The sequence below is a fragment of the Chamaea fasciata genome, unplaced genomic scaffold (assembly GCF_029207755.1).
Source record: "Chamaea fasciata isolate MVZ Bird 193981 ecotype frontalis unplaced genomic scaffold, bChaFas1.0.hap1 SCAF_4, whole genome shotgun sequence".
Lineage (NCBI taxonomy): Eukaryota > Metazoa > Chordata > Aves > Passeriformes > Sylviidae > Chamaea > Chamaea fasciata.
In genome coordinates, this window is record NW_027094089.1 from 78,336,627 (window position 1) to 78,358,300 (window position 21,674).

At 43.8% G+C, this 21,674-nt stretch overlaps 1 protein-coding gene across 2 annotated transcripts in view; it reads right to left on the reverse strand.

Moving 5' to 3' along the window:
• Positions 1 to 1,517: 1,517 nt before the first annotated feature.
• The window catches only part of HDX (highly divergent homeobox), a 35,353-nt gene continuing 15,196 nt past the window's right edge, over positions 1,518 to 21,674 (reverse strand). For both annotated transcript variants that reach the window (XM_066182177.1, XM_066182178.1), the window contains 6 exons: positions 13,017 to 13,163; positions 9,339 to 9,546; positions 6,258 to 6,337; positions 4,618 to 4,701; positions 2,397 to 2,519; positions 1,518 to 2,184 (listed from right to left, as the gene is read on the reverse strand). In XM_066182177.1, the coding sequence (XP_066038274.1) occupies positions 2,059 to 2,184; positions 2,397 to 2,519; positions 4,618 to 4,701; positions 6,258 to 6,337; positions 9,339 to 9,546; positions 13,017 to 13,163 (768 nt within the window). In that variant the 3' untranslated portion in view covers positions 1,518 to 2,058. The remainder of the gene's footprint in view (positions 2,185 to 2,396; positions 2,520 to 4,617; positions 4,702 to 6,257; positions 6,338 to 9,338; positions 9,547 to 13,016; positions 13,164 to 21,674) is intronic.

Here is a 21,674-nt window from a genome sequence, read left to right on the forward strand (position 1 = left end):
AGTGGCAAATCCCAGCACTCTTTTTTTTTTAATTTTTTTTTTTTTTTATTTCACAGAAAACAAGAGGTTTCATTGTCAGTGGCACAAATTTCCTGTCTAAAGGGAACAGCAATAGAAACCATTGTCGGCCTAGCATAGAAAACCCTTTATAAATGAGTTTTTCAGAGCGAGCAGAATTCCAGCTCAGCTCTATCCTCCCTGTGAAGGACAGCACTGTGAGCTCTGCTCACAAACCTCCATTTCCACTCCGAGTTTTAATGCCTCAACTCACACACAGGCCCAGCAGCCTGGAACTCTGGGCTTTGTCTGTGGAAGGGTAGATCTGTTGGGAACTTACAGAATTGTACAGGGGGAAAACTGTGAGGCTTTTGGTTTTTCAGAACACCTTTTAAAACCGTTCCTGCCCTTTCTGCAGCTGGTATTAATTAATAGTATTGCTAAAAGCTCCTCATGTTCAGAGAGAGGAGAGACTAAAAACCTGAAAGAACAGAACTCACTATTGATACTGAACAAAGAGAGCTGTACAAGTGATTAGGGAACTGATCAGACTGAGAAAACCCTAAAACCCGAGTTTAATCCCCGTATTAAAGAAAAAAATGTTATTTCCCCAACACTCCGGATTTTCTGTGCTACACCTTGGACCTCCCACTAAAATTAAGGGGATTACTCACTGCATGAACCAGGAGTCCCCAGAGTCAATTATTATTTGGTATAAAATGGGAAGATCAGGTTTTTTACCAGACTGAAGTATCGGTGTGAAAAATGCCTGCTGAGGGATATCAAGGCTGGAATTGGAGCATCAATGCCACGGGCAGGCACCTGCAGCATCCCGGAGAACCATCCTGGAGGAAAAGAGCTCCAGGACTGAGACCTGCCTTGGACTGGTCACCACCCTGCCAACTCAACCACAACACCACTGCTAAGGCCAGGCAGGCCCTGGACAGAAACACACCCCACTGAATCCATCTGAACATCTCCACAAAGCCATTCCACCACAGGAGTGGAGGGATTCAGTGCCAACAGCTCTGGGAAAGAAGAAATTCAGTTCAGCCCCTGCCTGCAATCGAGATCACAGTTAACAAATGGCACTTGCCAAAAAATGCACCAGGCAGGCCTTCAAAGCAGCTCTACAAAACTCACTTCCCAATACTGGAAAACCTTTCAGGATGCAATGACAGCTGTGGAATTCTGACTGGCTTAGTGAACTGGAGCAAACTTTGTGGAAAAATATGTAACTAAGACTTAAAATAATAAGCAGAACTTTAGCATTCAGGCTTTGACAAATAAAAACTGTGACGACAATCATTAAATTCTAAAGAGTGTAAACATCCAATCCCATTGCTACTGTATTAGGAAGTTGTGTCCTGCAGCTATCAGGTTCCATCTCATTTCTTCCAACAGTTATCACTGCTTCCTTGCATTAATAATTTATTGAGGATAATTCAATTTTTTCAGTTAGCCTTTCAAGGTTTTTCAGCTATTTTGGTCAGAAAAATGGAAGATTTAACAATCTCAAGTCAGAAAATGAAAAACACTTCAGTTTAATTTCAGGTTTTCAAGCACAACTCAGAGAAAGCCCACTATTCTATTTGGATCCCCAATTTTTAGTCCACCTACCTGAGTAAAAATGGGGAAAAATATAATAAACAGGCCCGGGGAGCACGTGGAGCTGGAGAACTCGCTGTGTGTCACACAACACTTGTTTCCCACTCTTGCATCTCTGCTCAGAAGGACTTTGCTACAGAGCCAGAGTTGCTCTGGAGAGTCAAAGTTAATCCTACCCAAGGCCAAGCTGCTATCAGAGAACCCTTCCCTCACCCAGTTCTTTGATTTTCCAAACCCAGCATTCCCAGTTCCTGGGCAGTGCGAGGCTGTGAGGAGCCACAGCCATCCTCCAGCACAGGCTCCTTGGGCTGGCTCCCTTGGGTTGAGAACACTGCAGAGCAAAAGCCTCTTTCTCTCCTGAACCCTGCACCTCCCATGGGGTTTCTGTTCTGTCTCTTCCAAAAAAAAAAAGAAAAAAAAAAAAAAAAAAAAAGAAAGAAAATAAAAAAGAAATCACAAACTGTCTGAGGTGTTTTTCTCCGACAGGGATGAGAGGCTGAATGAGGTATCATCGGGCTCCGGGGATGTGTGGTTGAAATCCATTTCTTCAAGTTCAGGAGGTAAGTCTGAAAGCAGAGCCTACAAGGAAAAACATATCTAATATATAGTATATACAGTATTAGGTGTGGTTTTTTTATGTCAGCAGTGCTTTAAACAGAGAGTGAGAAAATTAATTGGGTTTTTCAATCATAATTTGAGTCTCTGGAATAAACCCAAGGGAGGGACACAAGACAAAAGAATAAACATCTTCTGATATTAAACACAGATATTAAACCTGCCCCAGGATTTACCTGCTGCTGTTCCTTATCATCTGATTTAATTGCAAGTATCAAACTCCGGGTAAACGTCTGCAGTTCAAAATATTTCTGTTTGTGGTTCTCCAGCTGACTCTCGATGAACCTGACTTCTTCATTCTGTGGGGAAACCAGGAGAGTTCTGGGAATAATCTCAGAACCATGGAATCCTTTAGGTTGGAAAAGCCCTCTAAGATTGAGTCCAACCATTCCCCAGCACTGCCAAGCCCACCTCTGACCTTGTATCCCTAAGTGCCACATCCATCTGCTAAATCCCTACAGGGATGGAGACAGGACAAAGCATTAAAAAAAGCACACCTAAACACCCATGGGTTAAAACTAAACTGTCACTAAAAACCATTTTTAGTAACAATGACAACCAAAGCCCAGATCTCTTCCCAGAAGTGATCAGGGGACTGTGAGAAGAGACAGCAAATAAATTCCATTACTGCAGCAGAAGGCTAGACACAAAAGAACAGGGAAAAAGACTTGACAATTCCTCAGAGCTACCACAAATTAAAAGATAAAATCCTCCAGTGCAGCTGAGTTTGATGTGGATCAAGTGTCAGCTCACCAAGCTCCTCAGGATCCCTGGGGTTATGGAATAATCAAGAATATCACAGAGTGACAGAACAGTTTGGAAGGGACCTTAAAGATCATTTAGTTCCAACCTCCACAGACTTGTTTATGGGACTGGATGTAATATATTACAAAAAGAGGAAATATCAGTAATTTGCGTGCTTTGGTTAAAAAGACATTTTCCCAATCTATACTTGCAAATCTCCTTATTAAAAATTCAAATTTGGTAAGTATTTCCATTTATTCCAAGTATCTATTCTCTTTCAAACTTATTGGATCAAAACGTGTCTTGGTTTGGGAAGACAGGTATTTGCCAGGTAATAAAAAAAAAACCAACTGGAGTTTCTTTTGGAATGCTAAACCTGTTGATCAGTGCAGAGCTAAAATACATTTTCTCTGCTTTTTCATCTTTGCAAAGATCATGACAATCAAACTGTTTATTTAGGTTACAAGATCAAAGGCATTGCTCATTTTTGCAGAAGAGCTCTGCTTAATAGCACCAACTCATGAGAGAATAATGAAAAAATATAATAATCATGGTCACACTGGCTGGAATTCAGCTTTAGTTGACATGAAAAGCTGTGACTGTATGATGCTCTAAAGGTTTGCAGCAAACCTTTAAAAATGGTTGTATTTTTGTTGGTTTTTTTCCCAGAAATTTCCCATTTTTTCAGTGGAAGCACTGCTCATCACACTGTTTCAGGTGATCACAACTCTGTGATGGGAGAGGAATATTTGGGCTGCATTTCTGAGGCTTTCATAAAAAATCAGCTGAGTTCTTCTTGATGGACACTTAGCAGTTGCCTGTTTAGCTCTGGATTTTTCCCAGCCCAGGAAGAATTCAGATTTAGGCAGAAAACTCAGGGAGTAATCAGCGCTGTCAAACAACCCTAGCTCTGCAGGGCACTGTCACAACAAGCCTCTCACAGTGCTGACAGGTGACATTAAGAGAAGGTCATTCCCTCTCCTGGTTCATTCTCCACTGCCCTTCCCTGGCAAACGCTGCTGGAAGAAGGAATTTTTGTTCTGAAGAGATGATCTGTTTATTATTTTGATAATTGATTATTGTCAGGAGAACAGACCTGGTTTCCAAGGGGAAAAAAAAAAAACAGCAATGGAGGTGAAAACTCAAGGAAACGTGGAATTGTGGCAACTCCTGGGAGAGCAGCACACACAACCCTCAGCCTTCAGAGGAGACAGGAGCTGGCAGGATCCAACTGCTTCTCCTCCCTCCCACAACCACCACTTCCAGGCATGTCCTGGGGAATGACTTCTCCTCAGAACCCCTCATTCCAGCAGAGGATTCCAGCTGTTCAGTCCCTTCCAGAGCTGGCAGCACCACGCTGCAGGAAAAGCACTGCAGCACTCCAAGGAACAATTCTGGTGGAGTGGCTCCATAAATCCCTTTGTTGAGACACATGGAGGGAGCTGCAGCTCTGTAGAAATGTGGTTTTCCTGCCTCCATTTGGGTTGAAACATGGATAAAGTGGCTGGAGGTTGGATGAGGGCACAATGTGCACACCAGGAAAACAGCAGAGAAACTCAGGATCCCACAGGCCTTTGCCGAATTCCTGACAGATCCACCCCCTGAACTCCCTGGGGATTATCCCGCTGTCCCTGACATGGCCCAGTCACTCACCTTGTAATCCAAAAGAGAACTCATCTGATCCACTTCAGAATTGCTGATCAGATCACTCTCTTCATCATCTAAAATTTCTATTTTCTGAAACGGAAGGAAACATTTCATTCCAATGCACAGAGGAGACAAACAAACGAGGATCTGCATCCCGAAGGGGCAGGAAGGATGAAGGATGGAGGATAAAGGGTGAAGGATGGGGGTAAGAGAGGCTCTGTGCTGGCTCCTGAGGAGTTCTGAGCCGTGCAGTCCCCATTAGATGGCAATCATGCACCTCAGCCAGGAGATCCAGCAGGAATCCAGCAGGAGCTGCTGCCATGGAGACTCAGGGTGTTTACAGAGAAGATCCCTTGGCCCAGTCAAAGCTGGCTCTTTGACTTTAAGTTGCACATTTATCCCCTCACAGCCCCTGCTCTGCTCTGTTGTTGCAAATGAGGGTCTGGAAATTTGTCCCTCTGATTAAACCACCCAACACAGCAAGTTCTCCTCTGACCTTCCCTGGCTACAGTGCAAGGGAAATGCCCTTAGCTGTAGGGGATGCTGATCCAAAGAACACTTCAAATGCATAAATATGGACACTTTCACCTAATTCACAAGAATTTAGGGGGTTTTTTATACTGGTATTTTTTAGGTATGTAAAGATACCTAAAGCACAGTGTTAAGGCCAAGCTGACTAAGACTCAGAAATATGTCCCAAGTATTTTTACTGTTTTTAATTGTTTTGACAGTTGTGAACATTTATGAACCTGTCCATAATAGGTTAAAGCAATTTTACTATTTTTTAGGATGGTGTTCAACCCAGTGTAGGGAAGGGCCTCCACTGACCCAATCCATGTCCATGGGTCATTCCTGGTGCTTTAATTCAGGTTTTTCCTGCAGCGTGTGGTCCCTCCTACCTGCATACCAGGAATTTCCCTGAAATCAAGGGGGAGAAATCCTGCCAGGGGCATTCCCAGCTCTTCCTGGCAGGACCTACCATGCTCCCAAGTCTGTGCTGAAGGCAGGAAGGATAAAGCACATTTTGTGTGCTCCAGTGCCTGCCAGCCCAGCTCAAGTGACAACAGCTCAGAAATGTCCCCGAGTTCTGCTGCTCCACCAGACCCTCAGTAAAGCTGGGACTCAAATATTATTGATTTCAGACTCAGTTTGAAGAAAAAAAATCTCTAAATAACTGCCAAACATTCACTTTCCCTTTCTTAGGCACACTTTCTAACATAGGAGGGGAAGAAACAGATTAGAATTTCAAACAGGAAAACCGTTTCTCTTATGCAAATACAAAGTATTTTAGTCCAATCTTAAGTGCATTTCTAAAAATTTTTGTTACGGTGTTTTCAGAACAAAGTATGAAGAAACTCTTCTGTGATTTTGTTCCACTGTTGTATAAAATGACAGTATCTGGGGTTCAGGCAGGTTGGGGAGCTGAGTCTCTTGGACGCCATCTCCGCAAACCATTTCTACTGAAGGTTTTAGGGGTTTTTCTGGCTGTGTTTTAGTATTTTTAGCACAGATTTAAAGCTCAAGTAGGAAGGACTTTTAACACACACAGCTGAAGTTGTCACCCAGTGAAAAACACAGGTGCTGGACAACAACCTAAACATCAATTAAGGAGTTATTAATTGGTGGAAAAGGAAAGGTAAACATACCACATTATCAGCGGAAACTGGATTCTGGTCATCGTCTTTGTGGCCAATTTCTTCATTTTGAAGAGCTTCATTTGTCTCTTCTGCAGAAATAAATTGGTTTTGTCAGATTTCATTCCAGTTTTATGCTGAAGGACCACTAATGGTGTTTACCACTAAATGTCACAGCTGCTAAATCCAACAGCAAAGTCATGGTATCAATGTCTAATCATAAACAGAATATCTGCCTTATTAAAAAGACATCTTGTCACAAGAATTTTAGGCCAACATCAAACCAACTGCGACCTGAAACAACAACAAAACTCTCAGTTATTCTCTGTACCAAAACCTTCCCATTTTTAGGTTCAGGCTGGAATATTCAAAGGTGATGAAGAGTTTCACATCAGAGGTGTGCAGAAGTTGGGTTTTCTTTGAATGAAAATCAATTCCTGCATGAAAAATCCCACATTCCCTGAAATTCTGGGGTACATATCTAAATCCCATTTCCCCCTTGCGGACACTGATGGGTTTTGAACCAAAAACTGATCAGATTATGGCAAATGCTTATTCCCAGTGAACCTGAAGTGCTTTTTGATGTATAAACACTTGAAAACAGAGCAGATTTTGCCTTGGTATTTCAACCACAAAGCATGAGATGATTCCATTGACCTTAAAGGCCAAGGAGAACACAAAACCCAGAGAAAGTTAAGTCTATTTAACCCTCAAATTGAAGTTTGTTTCTCATATTTACTTGACTTCTGCATATAAAAACATAAATCTATTACACATATTAAATATAAAGAGGAAAAGAGGGAAGGAGCAGCAAGGTTCAGGTGATTCCAGGGTCTGTCACCTCGACACAAACACAGGGATAACAGGATTTCCCTGGGATTACCAAAGACAGGGTCTTGTTTAGGCCAGACCATACAGAGCCAGTTAATGGTTTTAAACAACTTTTAAGTTAAATCTCTCTGAAGGGAGCAAACCTGATCGGAAATTGTTTCAAATAAACTTAATCTGCCACTGGTCACAGCTCCATAGGATAAATTGTGCCAGGAGCACATGGGATTGAATGGGAGCAGTAAGGAGCAGGGAGCAAGGAAGGGTGAAGGGCACTGGGTGAGGATGCCCCTCAGGGATATTCCAAGGCACCAAGAACTCTGTAACCCTGACAGTCACCCCTTGGATTCAACAGCTGAGGGAACCAGCTCCCTATAGCATTCCCAAGTCCTTAAATATTCATCCTCAGCTCATGGAACCCAACACAACCTAATGACCACCACTGACACAGTGTGGATTCAATTAACACACAATTTAAAAAGGTGAGGCAATATGAGAGCTTTAATGATCCATTTTGTATCACAGCACAGCTGCTTTTTTTAATATTGACACACTACATTTTAAAAGCAGAAGCCATCAACTGTCACTCTAATTAGGTGACAAAAAATTGCTTTTGTCTGTCTTTCAGAGTGGTATTTTGCTGTTGTGGTTTTGGTTTTTTAATAAATTAGGATCAAAACTTACAGTTCTCAAACATTAGAACAATTCCCTATCTCTGACTGAACATAACCCGTGAGTATTGGCGGAAATATTTTCCAGGAAGTTCAAAACCAGCTGAGCTGCAGCAGTGAAACCTCCTCCTTTGAACTGGAGAAGTGAACAGAAATAATTGTTGTGGGAGAACAAAGGAATGAAAGTGGGATTCCTGGATGCTATGGAAATCCTGTCGTTTCCTTGCTTTGACACTAATAATGCACCCAAGTGTTCAGCCTCACCTTGCCTGATGAAAGCCTTGCTCAACAAACATGGAGTTATTCCTCACTTGAACTACAGACACTTCAGACTCTTCTCTGTCACCATTTTCTCTCAAGCAGATCTGACTTAAATCAGCTCCTTCCACACCTCAGGCAAATCAAGGACTCTGAGATTCCTCATCTCACTTGGTTTGCAATCACTTCACCCATTTCTTTATCATCTTATTCCCTCTACAGTTGAATATGACAAAGCTCCCCCAAACTCATTCCCAGCAGCTCTCTGTTCCCCTGGCTCTTCCCTTCAAATTGTTCTGAGGAAATGACAGGATCAAGCCTGGCGCACTGAGCTGCAGGAGCAGCAGGCCCGAGGTCAGACTTTCTTTTAGCTTGGAGAGCAAAGGCTCCATTGATCTCCTCTAAGTAGAAGCACTGGGAGCAATTAGTCAGTGGGGGATGTGCCAGGATCACGGACAGGAAGGGCAGGGAGACATCGATCCCATGTGCTCCTGGGAGGGAAAAGGGAATTAAGTTGAAGGCACTTCTCACTCCAGATGCTGCAGTTTACTGAGGACACCCCCCTGTGTGTGCAGTTCCAGGGCTTCTGAGCTGTCCGCTGCTCCTGGCTTTGATCTGCTGGGTTGTGTTTGCCTGTCACACTGAGCAGTGGGAGGCCTGGGCAGCTCCTTGTTCCAGCCTGAGTTGAGGGGCTCCCTGCCAGGAGAACTGGGAATGCACAGTCCCAGCAGCAGCTCCAACCCCACCAGTGCCTGGGGTGGCTAAGGATCACAGGGATGGAACCATGGAATCACAGCATGGCTTGGGATGGGAGGGACCTTAAAGCTCATCCTGTTCCACCCCCCCCCCCCCCCCGCCACGGGCAGGGACACCTTCCACTATCCCAGGGTGCTCCAAGCCTCATCCAACCTGGCCTTGGACACTGCCGGGGTGAGGTGTCAAATGGAATGGCCATTCCAGCTGGCTGGGAAGAACTGAGCAGCTGGCAGAGAGCATTTTTTAAATCTGGCTTCCTTGGGAAGTGAGGCTTCCCCACCTGTACTGGCTGCCCAGCTCTCACTTGCACCAGCAAAACATGAACTCTTGATCTCATTTCGGATGAATCTGGCAGAAACTGGGCTCATGTGATCAAACGTTTCTCCAATCTTTGTGTAACAAACCCAACAAAACTCAGAGACACAGAAGTAGAAGAAAGAGACCAAACAGTACCTTCAGCCCAGGCGGGGTGGAGCTTGTGACTCTGTCAGACGTTTTTGAATGTGTACAACAGAATCCAAAGCATGCACACTGCACAAAATTGAAAATATAGGCACAGTAGTAACTGCATTCCAAATACCTTGTGAGCTTCCTTCAGATAAGCAGATTGATACTTCATCATTCCTATCATTATCATCCCCCACTTCAGTAGCAGTTTCCTCTCCTGGATTAAGTGCTGATTTAGAAACAAATTCAGATTGATCAGAGAAATCAGCAGGACCTCCTCTAGGGGGTGGGACCTCAATCCCCATTAAACGATATTTCCGTCTTCGATTCCCAATCCAAGTCTTGTAAGAGAAATAAACATGAATGATATCAGAAACTATAACAAAAGCAACAGGCCCCCAACCAAGTGACATCAGCACATCTGGGCTACAGGAGCAAGGGTGCAGCCAGCAGTTCGGGGAGCTGATTATTCCCCAGTATGTGACCCCCCTGAGGCTGCTTCCCGAAATCCTGTGTCCAGGCTCAGCTTTCCAAAGGAAAGAGGAAGGTGCACAGCAAAAAGAAAATAAGCAATAGGTACAAGTGGCAGCAAGGGAGGCTCTGACTGGAAGTGAGAATATAGAAGAAAAAATAATGCTTTGCAGTGAAGCAGAGGGACAGTTTGCCCATAGGAGCCTTGGCACCTCCAGCCTTGGAGGTACTCAACATTTTACTGGACAACATCCTGAGAAACCTGACTTGATTCCAAAGTCAGTCCTGCTCCAGATAAAGAGCAGGACTGGGTGACTTTGTAAGGTCTCTGCCCACCTAAATTATTCAATAAATTTAACATAAGGTCTTTGATCGAGGTTCTCCTACTCTGCAACTTCCATAAGGGGACTGAAACATCTGACGATCCAAACATCCCCCATGTTCTAGGAATTCCTACAGCACAGAGGGAACTGGCCAAGGTGACACATCTACAGCACTCCCCTTGGAGGACAGAAAGGAACTCGGAAGAATAAAGCTCAGAGCAGCTCATCCTTCAGTCTCCTCTGGCTGTAACACAGAGCTTTAGGAAAAGTTGCTTGCAGAGGAACACACTGGAGACAGTCTGGGAGATGAAATTCAGCCCAGGGAACCTGGAAATCGTGCCATGGTGGGATGGAGATGGATGCTTTAAGTTCCTCTTACATCAATAAAACTGAATTTCAAAGGAGAAAAAAAAAAAGATCCACATTCTAAATTCTTCAAGTAGATCTGTACACCTGGTCATTAATTTGCCTTCTCTGATGAAGAAACATCTACACCAAAAATTATGAAAGATTCAGAGTTTAACATGATGTAAAAAGAATTGTCTGCAACTCTTCACCTCCTAAGGCTCTCCCTTCCCTTGTGGCATTCAGGCTTTCAACTTCTCATCTCATCTCAACTCTGCTCAACACTCCCTGTATCCCAGACCCTTCATTCCATCAAATCAGTTCTCCACTGGCAATCAAAAATCCTTCACAGAGCCAGGAATCCAGTTTTTCACCAACTGCTACTCCCACTCTTCTCGGGCTGGCTCTCATCCCCCTTCCACACCACCTACAACCCCAGAAATAGGAGCAGCAGTTCCTGGGTTTGAAAACATGATCAGGCCATGGCAGAAGGCACATCCTTTCCACAAGGCCTCTGTTCCAAATGAGTTTCCCAAGACATTAAAATATTTTAGGATTTTCTTTAAAGACACACTAAACATCACTCTGGCCTTATTTCAGAAATACCTGCCCTGTTCCTCTTCCTAGGGTTCTGAAAAAGTTGAGTAAAAAACTTTTTGTTTATAATACCTTGATTACCAAAGAGAAAAAATAAAGGAATGTTAACGGCAGTCCCAACTACTAAACAGAGTTTCATGCTGTGACAGCCTTGGGGGAAAAAAAAAAAAAAATCCTTTAAAGCTGCATCCCTAACAAGCTGAAAGATAACATGCTGAACACTATTTTTAGCAAATCATTTTTGTTGGCTGGTATTTGCTTTCCCAGCTTGCTGATTTTCCGCTTTGAAGAACGCACAACAGGTATGAAGAGAACTACCTAGATCATTTCTTTCTATTACCTACAGTTTCGGGAGAAAGAAATTAAAGAAAAACCCCCACACAAGCAGCACTTTGAGATCTGAGTCTCTTTTTTCCAAGAAGTGTATTGCAATTCTTTTAAATTTTCCCATCATCTTGTAATTTTAACAAACAGCGCTAACAAAATTTAAAATTGAATCTACCCCTTCTTTAGTAAAAAAGGCACTTGGGAAAGGCAGATCTTTTTACAGACTCTTCAAAGAAGAGAATCTTTCATTCAGCATACTGAGAATGTCAGAGAAGATGAACATGTTTTGATAGTGTCTCAAATTAAATGGGGAAGACAAGGTTCCACATCCTGTGTGCTCTGCTGAACAGAGAACATTCTGGAACAGCAAACAGTGAGGGCAAGAGCAGACTGGAGTTGCCATGTGGGAAATTCAGAGTTCTCTCACTATCCCTAAAATACATTCTCCTTAAACACTTCCAGCAAGGTCTGTGAAGTGCATGGGATCATTTGTGAGTCTGTGCTGGTGCAGGTGATGCCAGAGCCTTCCAGGCTGTCCCTGTCTCTGCCCTGAGGACAGAAAAATTCCAGCAGGTTGAAAGCTTTGCACAGAACTCCACAGTGTCACCCCTTGTGTGCCAACAAGGATGTTCTCAAGGGAACAAATCAAGGGAGCCTGGGTGACACTGTGCTGTCCAGGAGGTGTGTGCCAGGGGGCAGGAGGTGCTTCCAGGTGGAACAGCTTCACCTTCCGGAGAGCAAAGTGAAAACAAGGAGCAGCTTTGCTCTCTACAGAGAAAAGAGTGATTCTCTTCAGCTTTCAAAAGTACAGCTGGGCTTTTTGTAATTCCTGCATGCCCACATAAACAAATAGCCAGACTGGTGTTTAACCCTAAAAGCAGCTTTGGAACCATCTGGACGTACCAAGCCAGAGGTCTCCACAACAGGAGTTTCACTAAGGGCTCTCAGCCATGCTCCTGCAGCAGTGTCAGGAATTTAGGAAACAGCTGGAGAAAGAGGATGAAGCCTGAAAGGAATAATCCCAACTGTCCTGCCTGTCACGAGGGAAGGTCTTCGTCTGACTGCAAACAGTGGGTCCATTTCCTGAGGGTGGGATGAGCAAAGGAGACCCCAGAGCTGCGGGGTGCTGCTGTGTGTCTGCTCATCCAGGACACAGCAGCAACAACTTCCCAGCCTCTGGAAGGGATGATGTGCAGAGGTTCTTGGGAACCAGGTTATCTCTAGCACACCCGTGCCTCCCTCAACCACCTATAGGGACCATCAAACTGAACTGACCTAGAATTCCTCCACCATACTTCAACCTGCCCTCAAGACAGTCCTGTAAAATACTTTTTGTTCCTATTTTGGAAGAATTTTTTTTCACACAATTTTCCCTACAAGCATGAATGAGAAGTATTTTCCCTGTATCTTTAGAAAAGCCCTTTTTTGGTATCTTATTAGCAATATAAATAGTACCTTTCAGCCTTCTAGGATCTCCCTCAAAAATGTAACACTTGTACTTAAAATCTTACTCAACAGAATGTCAAACAGCTTGTAGGGCTGCTTCTGCTGCTGATCAATAAGACTCTTACCTGAGGGCTTTTACTAAATATAGACTGCAGAAAGAGCAGGAGAGCACTTCCCACCATGGTCATTCATTATGTAATACGTGAAATCTATTTCAAGCTTCCTCATGAAATTTTTAAAGCCTTTCATCTGTCCTATTTTTGCTCCTGAGACAAGATAAGGGAAGACTCTGGATTTCTTACCCGAACTATTTCACAGTCAACATTTAATTCTGCAGCCACAGCTTCAATTTTCTCTCTGCAGACTGAGCCCAGGCTGGTCATGCCATTGTCCCAGTATTTCTTTAGGGTAGCTAAGTCTCGGTCACTAAATTGCGTGCGGTCCTGTAACTGCAAGATAAAAAAAACACTGTTAGATTGAAAAAAAAACTGCTTATCCTGAGCATTCATGTCCAGAGGTCTCCCACACAGTAACACACACGTTCTACTGTCTCCATGGCTCTTCTTCTCTTTTAAGTCTCCCTTAAGAATTTGTTTGGGTTTTGTTTTTTTTTTTTTTTAATCCAGGGCACTTCAGAGTTCCCTGGGATTTGCTGTAAAGGCAGTGGCACCATTAACACAAGTTTAAGGCATTTCAGCTTTGTTTCAACTCCACCTGATTTTTTTCGTAATTTATCTCGTTCTATAAGGCCTTACTGGAAATAACTTTTTTCCCCCCTTTGTGCTGTTTACTCTCTCCACCCAATTTATGCAAATTACTCCTTAAAGGCTTTTCAAGTTTCTCACCCTCCCCCCTTAAAGTTCTTTTATCTTACTGCAAATACAACACATGCATAATTCAAAGGATTCTGACTTCCTAAAGGGAATACTTTAATGTTTATGTGGTGAGCTCGAGTTTAAATTGGTTCCACTGTTTATCTGTGAGTTCCCAAACTCTTTGTCTACATTTATCAAAATATGTGAGAGTGGATCAGTGATGAAAGGAGTAACACTGAAAAAGAATTCCTGAATATCTTACCACTGTTTGAACTGGTGTGAGCACAGAGTGTATTTCTCTGGTAGAGCTTCCAAGCCTTATCAAAAGCTTTTCATACAGAACTTTATCTAAAATCTACAGTTTCATTACACCAACCCACGTTTTTCACTTCTTCTGCTATCCAGAGGACAGAAAAATCAACCACTAAGTCTGCACTTAAGCAACCTGCAGTCCATGTGCCACATGTGTCATTATTTCAGTAGCTGAATTGTGTTCATGATTTCAATAGCTGAATTCTGTATTTGCTCATTTAAAAATCATTAAAAGCTAGAAAAGAATAATTTTAAGTGGAATAAAAAGTAACTTTGCAGATCTAGGATCATTTGACAATCTTGTATGGTTCCCAGTTCTAGCTTTTGTTAATCTTCAGAATATTGTAATTGTTGCAATCTTCTTCTCTTAAAAATTACTATTTCTCAAAATATTAGAAAGCACTTGAATCTCCTCAATGCATGAACACAAAATAGGGGCATCAAACATTTGTCTTCCTAAAGTAACCCCAGTAAAAAGATGCACCAGATAAATTCAAATATAGTCCAGTTGCACCTGCTAACGTTAGAGGTCTTTTCCAACTTTAATGAAACCACAATTAATTGAGTACTTAGCAGGCACTCAGTGTTTTTCCTGGCTATTGTTCCATCATGCCAGTCTGGAATTAGGGGAGCTGTTCTCTTCCTGCCCATCCCACAGCTGATGTTCTGGGTCAGAGTGGGGATGGTGAGGAGCACTCTGGACACCCCTGAGCCGCTGCACTCTGCACAGCCCCAGGCAGCCCAGCACAGGAGATGCTTCCAGGCAGAACGCCCCAGGCCACGTTCATCCAAAATGAATCCACTTGGCTCACTGAAGGCTGCTCTAGGCTGAGCAAAGTGCAGCTCCAGACCCGGGCAAAGCCAAATCCCCGGTGCCCGCTCGCCTGGAGCTGCCGCCGCTCTCGCTGCACGCCTGACCTGGGCTCCTCCTGACTCCAAGCCATGCTCAAGGAACAAAAGTACAGCCATCTCCTGGATCACTGCAGCAATAACTCCTTTTATAGGTGCTGGCAAAAGAGATTAGGACTTGGGAAGAGCTCTGCTCTGCGGCAGCCCAGCACTGAGGAGAGGGAAGGCAGAGAGCAACGCTGAAACTACACAGAGATACAAGGCACCCTGACCTATCCACATTCCTGACTGCTCAGGGCAACCTCACCTCCTAAAGGACAGTGGGTGTTTTTTAAAGACAAATAACTAACCTTGCCGGCTGGTTCTACAGATTTCACACTGCTGCAGGCCCTCGCAGTGAACTCACAGAGTTTCCTGTGATCGGTGCTCAACAAAACACGCAGCAATCCCTCACATTTAACATCCACAACCGAACCCCCTCCCTGGAATACCCAAATTTGCCCTCCCACGTGCAACTCTCTCATTTCAGCCCAATCACTGAAGTGATCCTTGTGGAGTCCCTTCCAGCTCAGAATATTCTGTGAAACTCTGTGTAGCACCAGGAAACGTGCCTGGTGTTACAGCACAGGTAAGGGTGAAACCTTGCTCAGGTTGTCTTCTTCCATCCCGGTGGTTTCATCGGCCAAATTAGAACAAAACCCAAAGGAAGTCCAGCTGCTGCTGGAGGAAGGTCAGGTTTCTTCTTGCCACGTGGTTTCCCAGTTATTCAGAAACGTTTCCTCTCCTCAAGGAGCCCAGGGCAAGGGCTCGGTAGCAGGAAAAGTGATCTGCAAGAGGATCCTGCCTTGGACAAAAAACACCCAGTGCCTGCCTCGAGCTCCCCAAGAGACGGTGCTCGGGAAGGTGGAGAACCTCCTCAGCTTTTAGTTACTCAAAACCAGGGCTTTACATGGAAAAAGCAGAATTTAGCAAAAGCACCCAGCCCTCAAAAATTTTCCATAAAAAGCAGAGTCAGCTCTTTTCCATTTTTGTGGATAGCTGTTAATTCTGATGACCTACTGCGAATGTTTCAATAAAAATCTTATTAGATATATCAATGGTTTTCACCTCACAACTGCTGTACAATTATGTTAATGTAACTTATCTTTTCTATTTTGGAGTCTCTGTCTCATTTCAGCCTTTTTGTTCTGCCAAGACCAGCACTACGGAGCCCCTGCGCTCTGCCAAGACAGCAGCACCGTGGGATCTCAGAGATCCCGAAGGATCATAATTTACACACCCTGCTCTCAATTCCTGCACCAGCATCATGGGATCAGTGTCACCCCTTAAGCTCAGTAGACATAAATGACACTTGCGCATGTTCAAATCTCAGCTCCAGATTAGCTGCCTTCATGTAACACGCTGTGCCATGGGCCTTATCAGCAATTTCTTAGCGAAATCACCAACTACCTTCAATTACAGGATCATCCCCTTGACATGGATCATACCCAAGTTTGACTCCTGCATTATAAACTACTTAAAAATTACATAATAACTTTTGTCAGAGAATAAAGGATAGAATTTCTACACTGTACATGTAACTAAGCTTCCATCAATTTAGTTAATAACCTTCTCATGCTTAATACCATCAGAGGAAATGAGGGACCAAGAGGAAAATCTCAGAGCCCTACAAATACCATAATATTCATCATTATAGCAAAAAATATCAAAAGATAATATTGGAAAGCTTTGTATTTATGACAATACTTATAGGTGAAGGCAAGGCAGTAATTCAGTTCTTGTTTTTTACGTCATTAACTCAGCTCTGAATACAAAAAAATTCTCATTTCCTCTCTCTAGATACCCGGCCAGCTGATTCAAGGCTTGGCTTTACCCTCAGCAGTGCTGGCTGTTGGCTGAATCCTTTACATTTGTCACTTCTGTTGGCCACATCTTAAAAAGCAGGAGAGGCTTGGTCCAGCAGAATCCAGCCTATCCATTCCCAAGGAGAAGCAAATTGAATCAGCAGTTGTGCCATGTGCAGGGTTAAACCCGGCTTATCCCCAACCTCCCAAATGTAACAACAACATCCTTGGAAGAGATGACCCAGTTTATCAGAGACATTCCTGGCTCTCTGCCGAGACCCTCGTCCCCCCCACTGTGCAGCAATATCTGTGGTGCAAATCCGGTGCCTGTAATTGGGGTGAATAATTGCACGGAGTGGAGTGTCCTTATCCTGCCTTTTCTTAGAGCCTGCGTTTTTAGATCGGGTTTTATGCATCAGTTGAAAATGTTTCAGGCCACGTGCACAAAAGCTATACACAAATTTCAGATTATTAATCAAAGACATGCTAAAAAATGGAACAGCTAGAGGTTTTTATACATAACTTGCCTTTATGCTGCAGCTGAGCACTGTGTGTGGTGTTCATTTCAATTGCAGTGAAACCATATTAAATCAACATTCAGTTCTGATACTTGGTGATGAAATGGGCTGAGGTAACGGTTATTTTTAGCAAATAAACCTCTCACAAACAAATTTTCCATGCCTTTGATCCCTGTCACTGCTTCTCTGTTATATTTTGGGAGGAATGGGAAGAGCAGAAGCACTCAAAGTGTTCAAGGTATGAACAAATCCCAGATTCTTCTGTACAAGCACAGCGTCATTTTGCCTTATTCACCTTTCCCAGTGACACCAGCATGGAACTCTCTGAACCCTGACACTAATTAATGTCTGTTTTCCTCAGAGTCTTATCAATTCCCACCTCAAGATCTTATTTGTATGTATTATTAGTGATTTCTGAACCATTCCACTACGTTTCTCCTTTCTCATCTGCACCATTTAATATCCTGCTTGCTTTTCAGTTTGTTATTTCTTGATTTCCCACATACAAATTCTGAAGGTCTGCATTTTCCCCTCAACACACCAAGACATTTAACCTCATTAAAGGTGTCACAGATAACACATTCCTTCAGCCTGAGGTTTCAGGTTTCAGCAGCGCCACAAAGCTGCCCCCTGTCAGTGATACCCATCCTGAGCTTAGACTGGACACTGCTCACACACAGCTGCACAAACTCAGGCACAAAGGTGTCTGAAGGCCCCCTTCAACTCTTCCTGCTCACACACTGTTAGATTTCTGCAGCAGAGACTTTTTGAATCTTTCCCACTGGCTGGGTAAGGTTGAAATTTGCTCTGATAGAAGCAGAACTGATAAAAATTTCATAGCACCCCAGTGTAAGAAGAGCTGTAACTGCTTCAGCACTCAGCCAAAATTACAGATATTCTGTTAATATCTGTTTCTAAATCAAACTCAACTAAAAAGATAAAAAAAGAGAGATATCAATGCAATGAACAGTCTATCGAAGAAATCACACTCTCAGCCTCAGTCATCTCACTCTAATTTCCAAACCAATCCTCAAACCACACAAACTGACAACTCACCCTTCCGGAGATTTTGAACTGATTTGTGAAATAGTGAATGTTCAGCCGCAAAGTTAACTGATTTTCAGATGGTAATTATCATGATTCTTACTTGATCTATTAATGTCTTCCTCACACTGGACCAGAAAGTCTTGCAGTTCCTGTTCAGACAGGATGCATTCCGTGCCTGCAGGTTCACAGCAGACAATAAGCCAAGGCTATTTGTGGCACTGAGGTGCAGCACATCACGTAATAAAAAGATGACCAGACTTGTTTCCCTTTGCATTCCTTCAGCATTGTTGTGAAACAAGGAGGTGCTGCTCCCAGCCAGAAGGCCATGCCATGCTACGGATGGCATTACCAATGGAGCAGTATCTTGAGATAGGTAGTAAAGTATCTCACAGAAGGAGTAAACACTTTAGTCAGTATCCCAAATGCCACAAAGTAGGAACAAGCACAGGGTTCCCATCCAGAGACCTTCAGCTTGGCTCACCTCTCCCTGCAGACCCTGACTGTCTCACTCAGACACGCTTCCACTGACTTGACTAAACTGTAGCTTTCTCCCCTCCTGGGAGAGCAGAGAAAGGTGGAGAGAACTCCACAAGTTCCTCCTGGGACAGTTTTAAAACAAAATGCAGAGCTGAGGTGCCCTCTGACTGCAGGCAGCTTTAATCCCTGACAGGGTTTCTCTGTGAAGCTGCTCTGAGGTGTTTGCTCTCAGCTCATGTCAGTTTTCCAGAGCCTTGCAGACCCCAGGCCAAGGAGGAGCTTTCTTTAGAGTTGTACTGCTGCGCCTCCCCCATAAAACCCAGCTGTGTTCCCATGCCCAGAACAGCTGAGGGCAGGTGCCACACCTCAGCCCCACCCCCTGCCCAAAGTGTGCCCGCACTCCTGTGTCAGAGTCTTATTCTAATAGCCAATGTGCAAACAGTGATTCAAAAATAAACTCTAGCACTCTCCACCCATTTCAGGTCTTTCCTGTCCCCAAATACATCAGTTTGAGACCAGACATCCCAAAGTGAAGCACAGGGCAGGACAAGCCTCTTCTCTCCCCTGAAAAAAAACTCCATCACTAAGGCACATCTTACCCAGAGTTACCACCTGTGTGACAAAAGTTCTCCAGAGCACACCAGTACTTTTAAATCTACCACAAACACAAACCATTCTGCTCAGACCTCAGATGACACAGAACTGAAGAACAGTAAGTACACTCAAGAACAGAACTGAAGATATTTTCTCCCTTTTAACTCTCCTTAACCGATACTTTCACTGCTATTTTTGAATCCTTGTTATCCTTCCACCACCCTGTGAAAAACCAAAAATCAATGCATTCATAAAGGCCACCGCACATGCACCAGGACAGAACAGAGAACTCTGTCATTTCCAAAGACATTCTCATGAGTTACTGAGAGGGTGATATTTCTAGACTAATATTCATTAACAATCAGGATTACATCATCCTACAGCAGAGCTGAGCAGACAAGAAAGAGTTTCTGCAGAATGCACAGCTTTTATTTCTCTCCTGATACAGTTGAAGGACAGGGCAAGGGAAACAAAACATCAAGGCAGAAGATTAAAAATTCAGAGCATCTAAAAGACAATCTTCTCCATTTTAACCAAAATACAGATTAGCCTTTTTCCTGTTTGAATGGCAGTAATTGCCATAATGGCACTTCTACAACTCTATCCATTCTATTTCTGTTCCCTCACACTCTTTATTCAAAAGAATTTCACAGTTGAAATCGAAGTTTCTAGGAAGTAGGAGCTTTTTCTCCTTTGCTTGTCTTACCCCTGGTATGTACACAGCAGTTTCAGAGTGCCAAGTCCTCAATTTGTCTCCTGAAGGAAGCTGATTTTGCACTCAGACTAGGAAAGTGCATCCACAAATCTGGACACAGATGCTGGCAAACAGATTGCATTAACCAATGGGTTTTATGCATTTTATTGACTAGAAAGACAAATGAGTAAAGGTCTAAGGAAAAAGAATTCCCTAATAACACTCCTTAATGGTCTCTCACTGCAGGAAAGACATTGAGAGGCTGGAGACAGAGAAGGGAACGGAGCTGGGAAGGGGCTGGAGCCCCAGGAGTGGCTGAGGGAGCTGGGAAAGGGGTCAGCCTCGAGAAAAGGAGGCTCAGGGGGGACCTTGTGGCTCTGCACAACCCCCTGACAGGAGGGGACAGCTGGCAGGATTGGGCTCTGCTCCCAGGGAACAGGGACAGGAGGAGAGGGAACGGCCTCAAGCTGTGCCAGGGGGGGTTCAGGTAGGACATCAGGAAATATTTTATCACTGAAAGGATTTTAAAACATTGGAACAGGTTGCCCAGGACAGGGGTGGAATCACCATCCCTGGAAGTGTTCAAAAAATGTGTGGATGTGGCCATTGGGGACATGGTTTAGTGAAGACCATGCTGATGCTGGGCTGACAGTTGTACTCAATGATCTTAAAGATATTTTCAAATCTTAAGGACTCTTAAGATTAATAAACAGGCACCTCCACATCCTTGAAAGTTTAAAATTTACTCCAGAAATGTCTTTTACAGCTGGGGTCAGGTATCTAGCATGACCATAATGTCCAAACATCCCCACAGTGCTGCAGGCAGGGTCCAACATCACCCCATTCCCAACCCAGTGCTCCCACTGCCAAATCTGACCTGGCTCCAGCATTCACTCACCTGACCCCCAGAACAGCACTGAACACTAAAAACAACCTCAGCAGCTGAATTTGTACCTGACAGGTCACATACCTGACCTGGATTACCTTACAACTGGATATTGGCTATGGATAGGGTGGCAGGGTACTGGAAGGGAGGGGGAAAACCTCCACAATTAGCTGTGAAACCACCCAAGGACATTCCCCAGCTCCTTGGTGAGATGCTCTAAAAGGTCATTAAGTGATAGAGGGGATAAGCCTTCCACAAAAGAGCTGCATTTTAAAAAGCCTCCTCAAGAGAATTAGCACTTAGGAAAGAAAAAAGATGGATTGAGCACAACAGGATTTGTATAAAAGTACCACTTCCTCTGGGAGATGCTCTTATAAAGTGCTCTCTGTATAAAAAGAAGTAAGTGATTGTACCAAACTCTGCAGAAAGTGGAAGTGCTTCAGCTGAGACCTAGAAAAAGTCTGAGAGAAAACGCCATTAATTTGATGGTCCTTAGATTCCTACTGACAGAGAAAACACTGCCACACTCACACATTCTGAAGACTAAAAAAGCAGAGAACAATCAAGACAGGAAAACGTTCTGGTTACAGCAGGAGAAAGCAAGAAAAGGCTCTTCCATTGCCTAGACCTCGTTGCCAACACAGCAGCCACTGCCAGGGCACTGCCAGCTCCACAGACTGGAGAGTTTGGTTACCATGACAGACACTTCCCCAGTTGTTGCTTCTGACAAAGCTGGAGTGACAGAGCAGCCCCTGGAGAGCCTGGCTGTACCATCCCATCTGAGGCTGGATTTCCTGGTAAGGAGGCAGAACTGACACCTCTTCAAAGACGAGCTGGAAATGCTAAGCAGTAACTAAAAAATGAGTAGGACAGAGGTTTTTTTCTTCCCTGACAAAAGCTGTTTCATACCTTGTGTTATGGTTC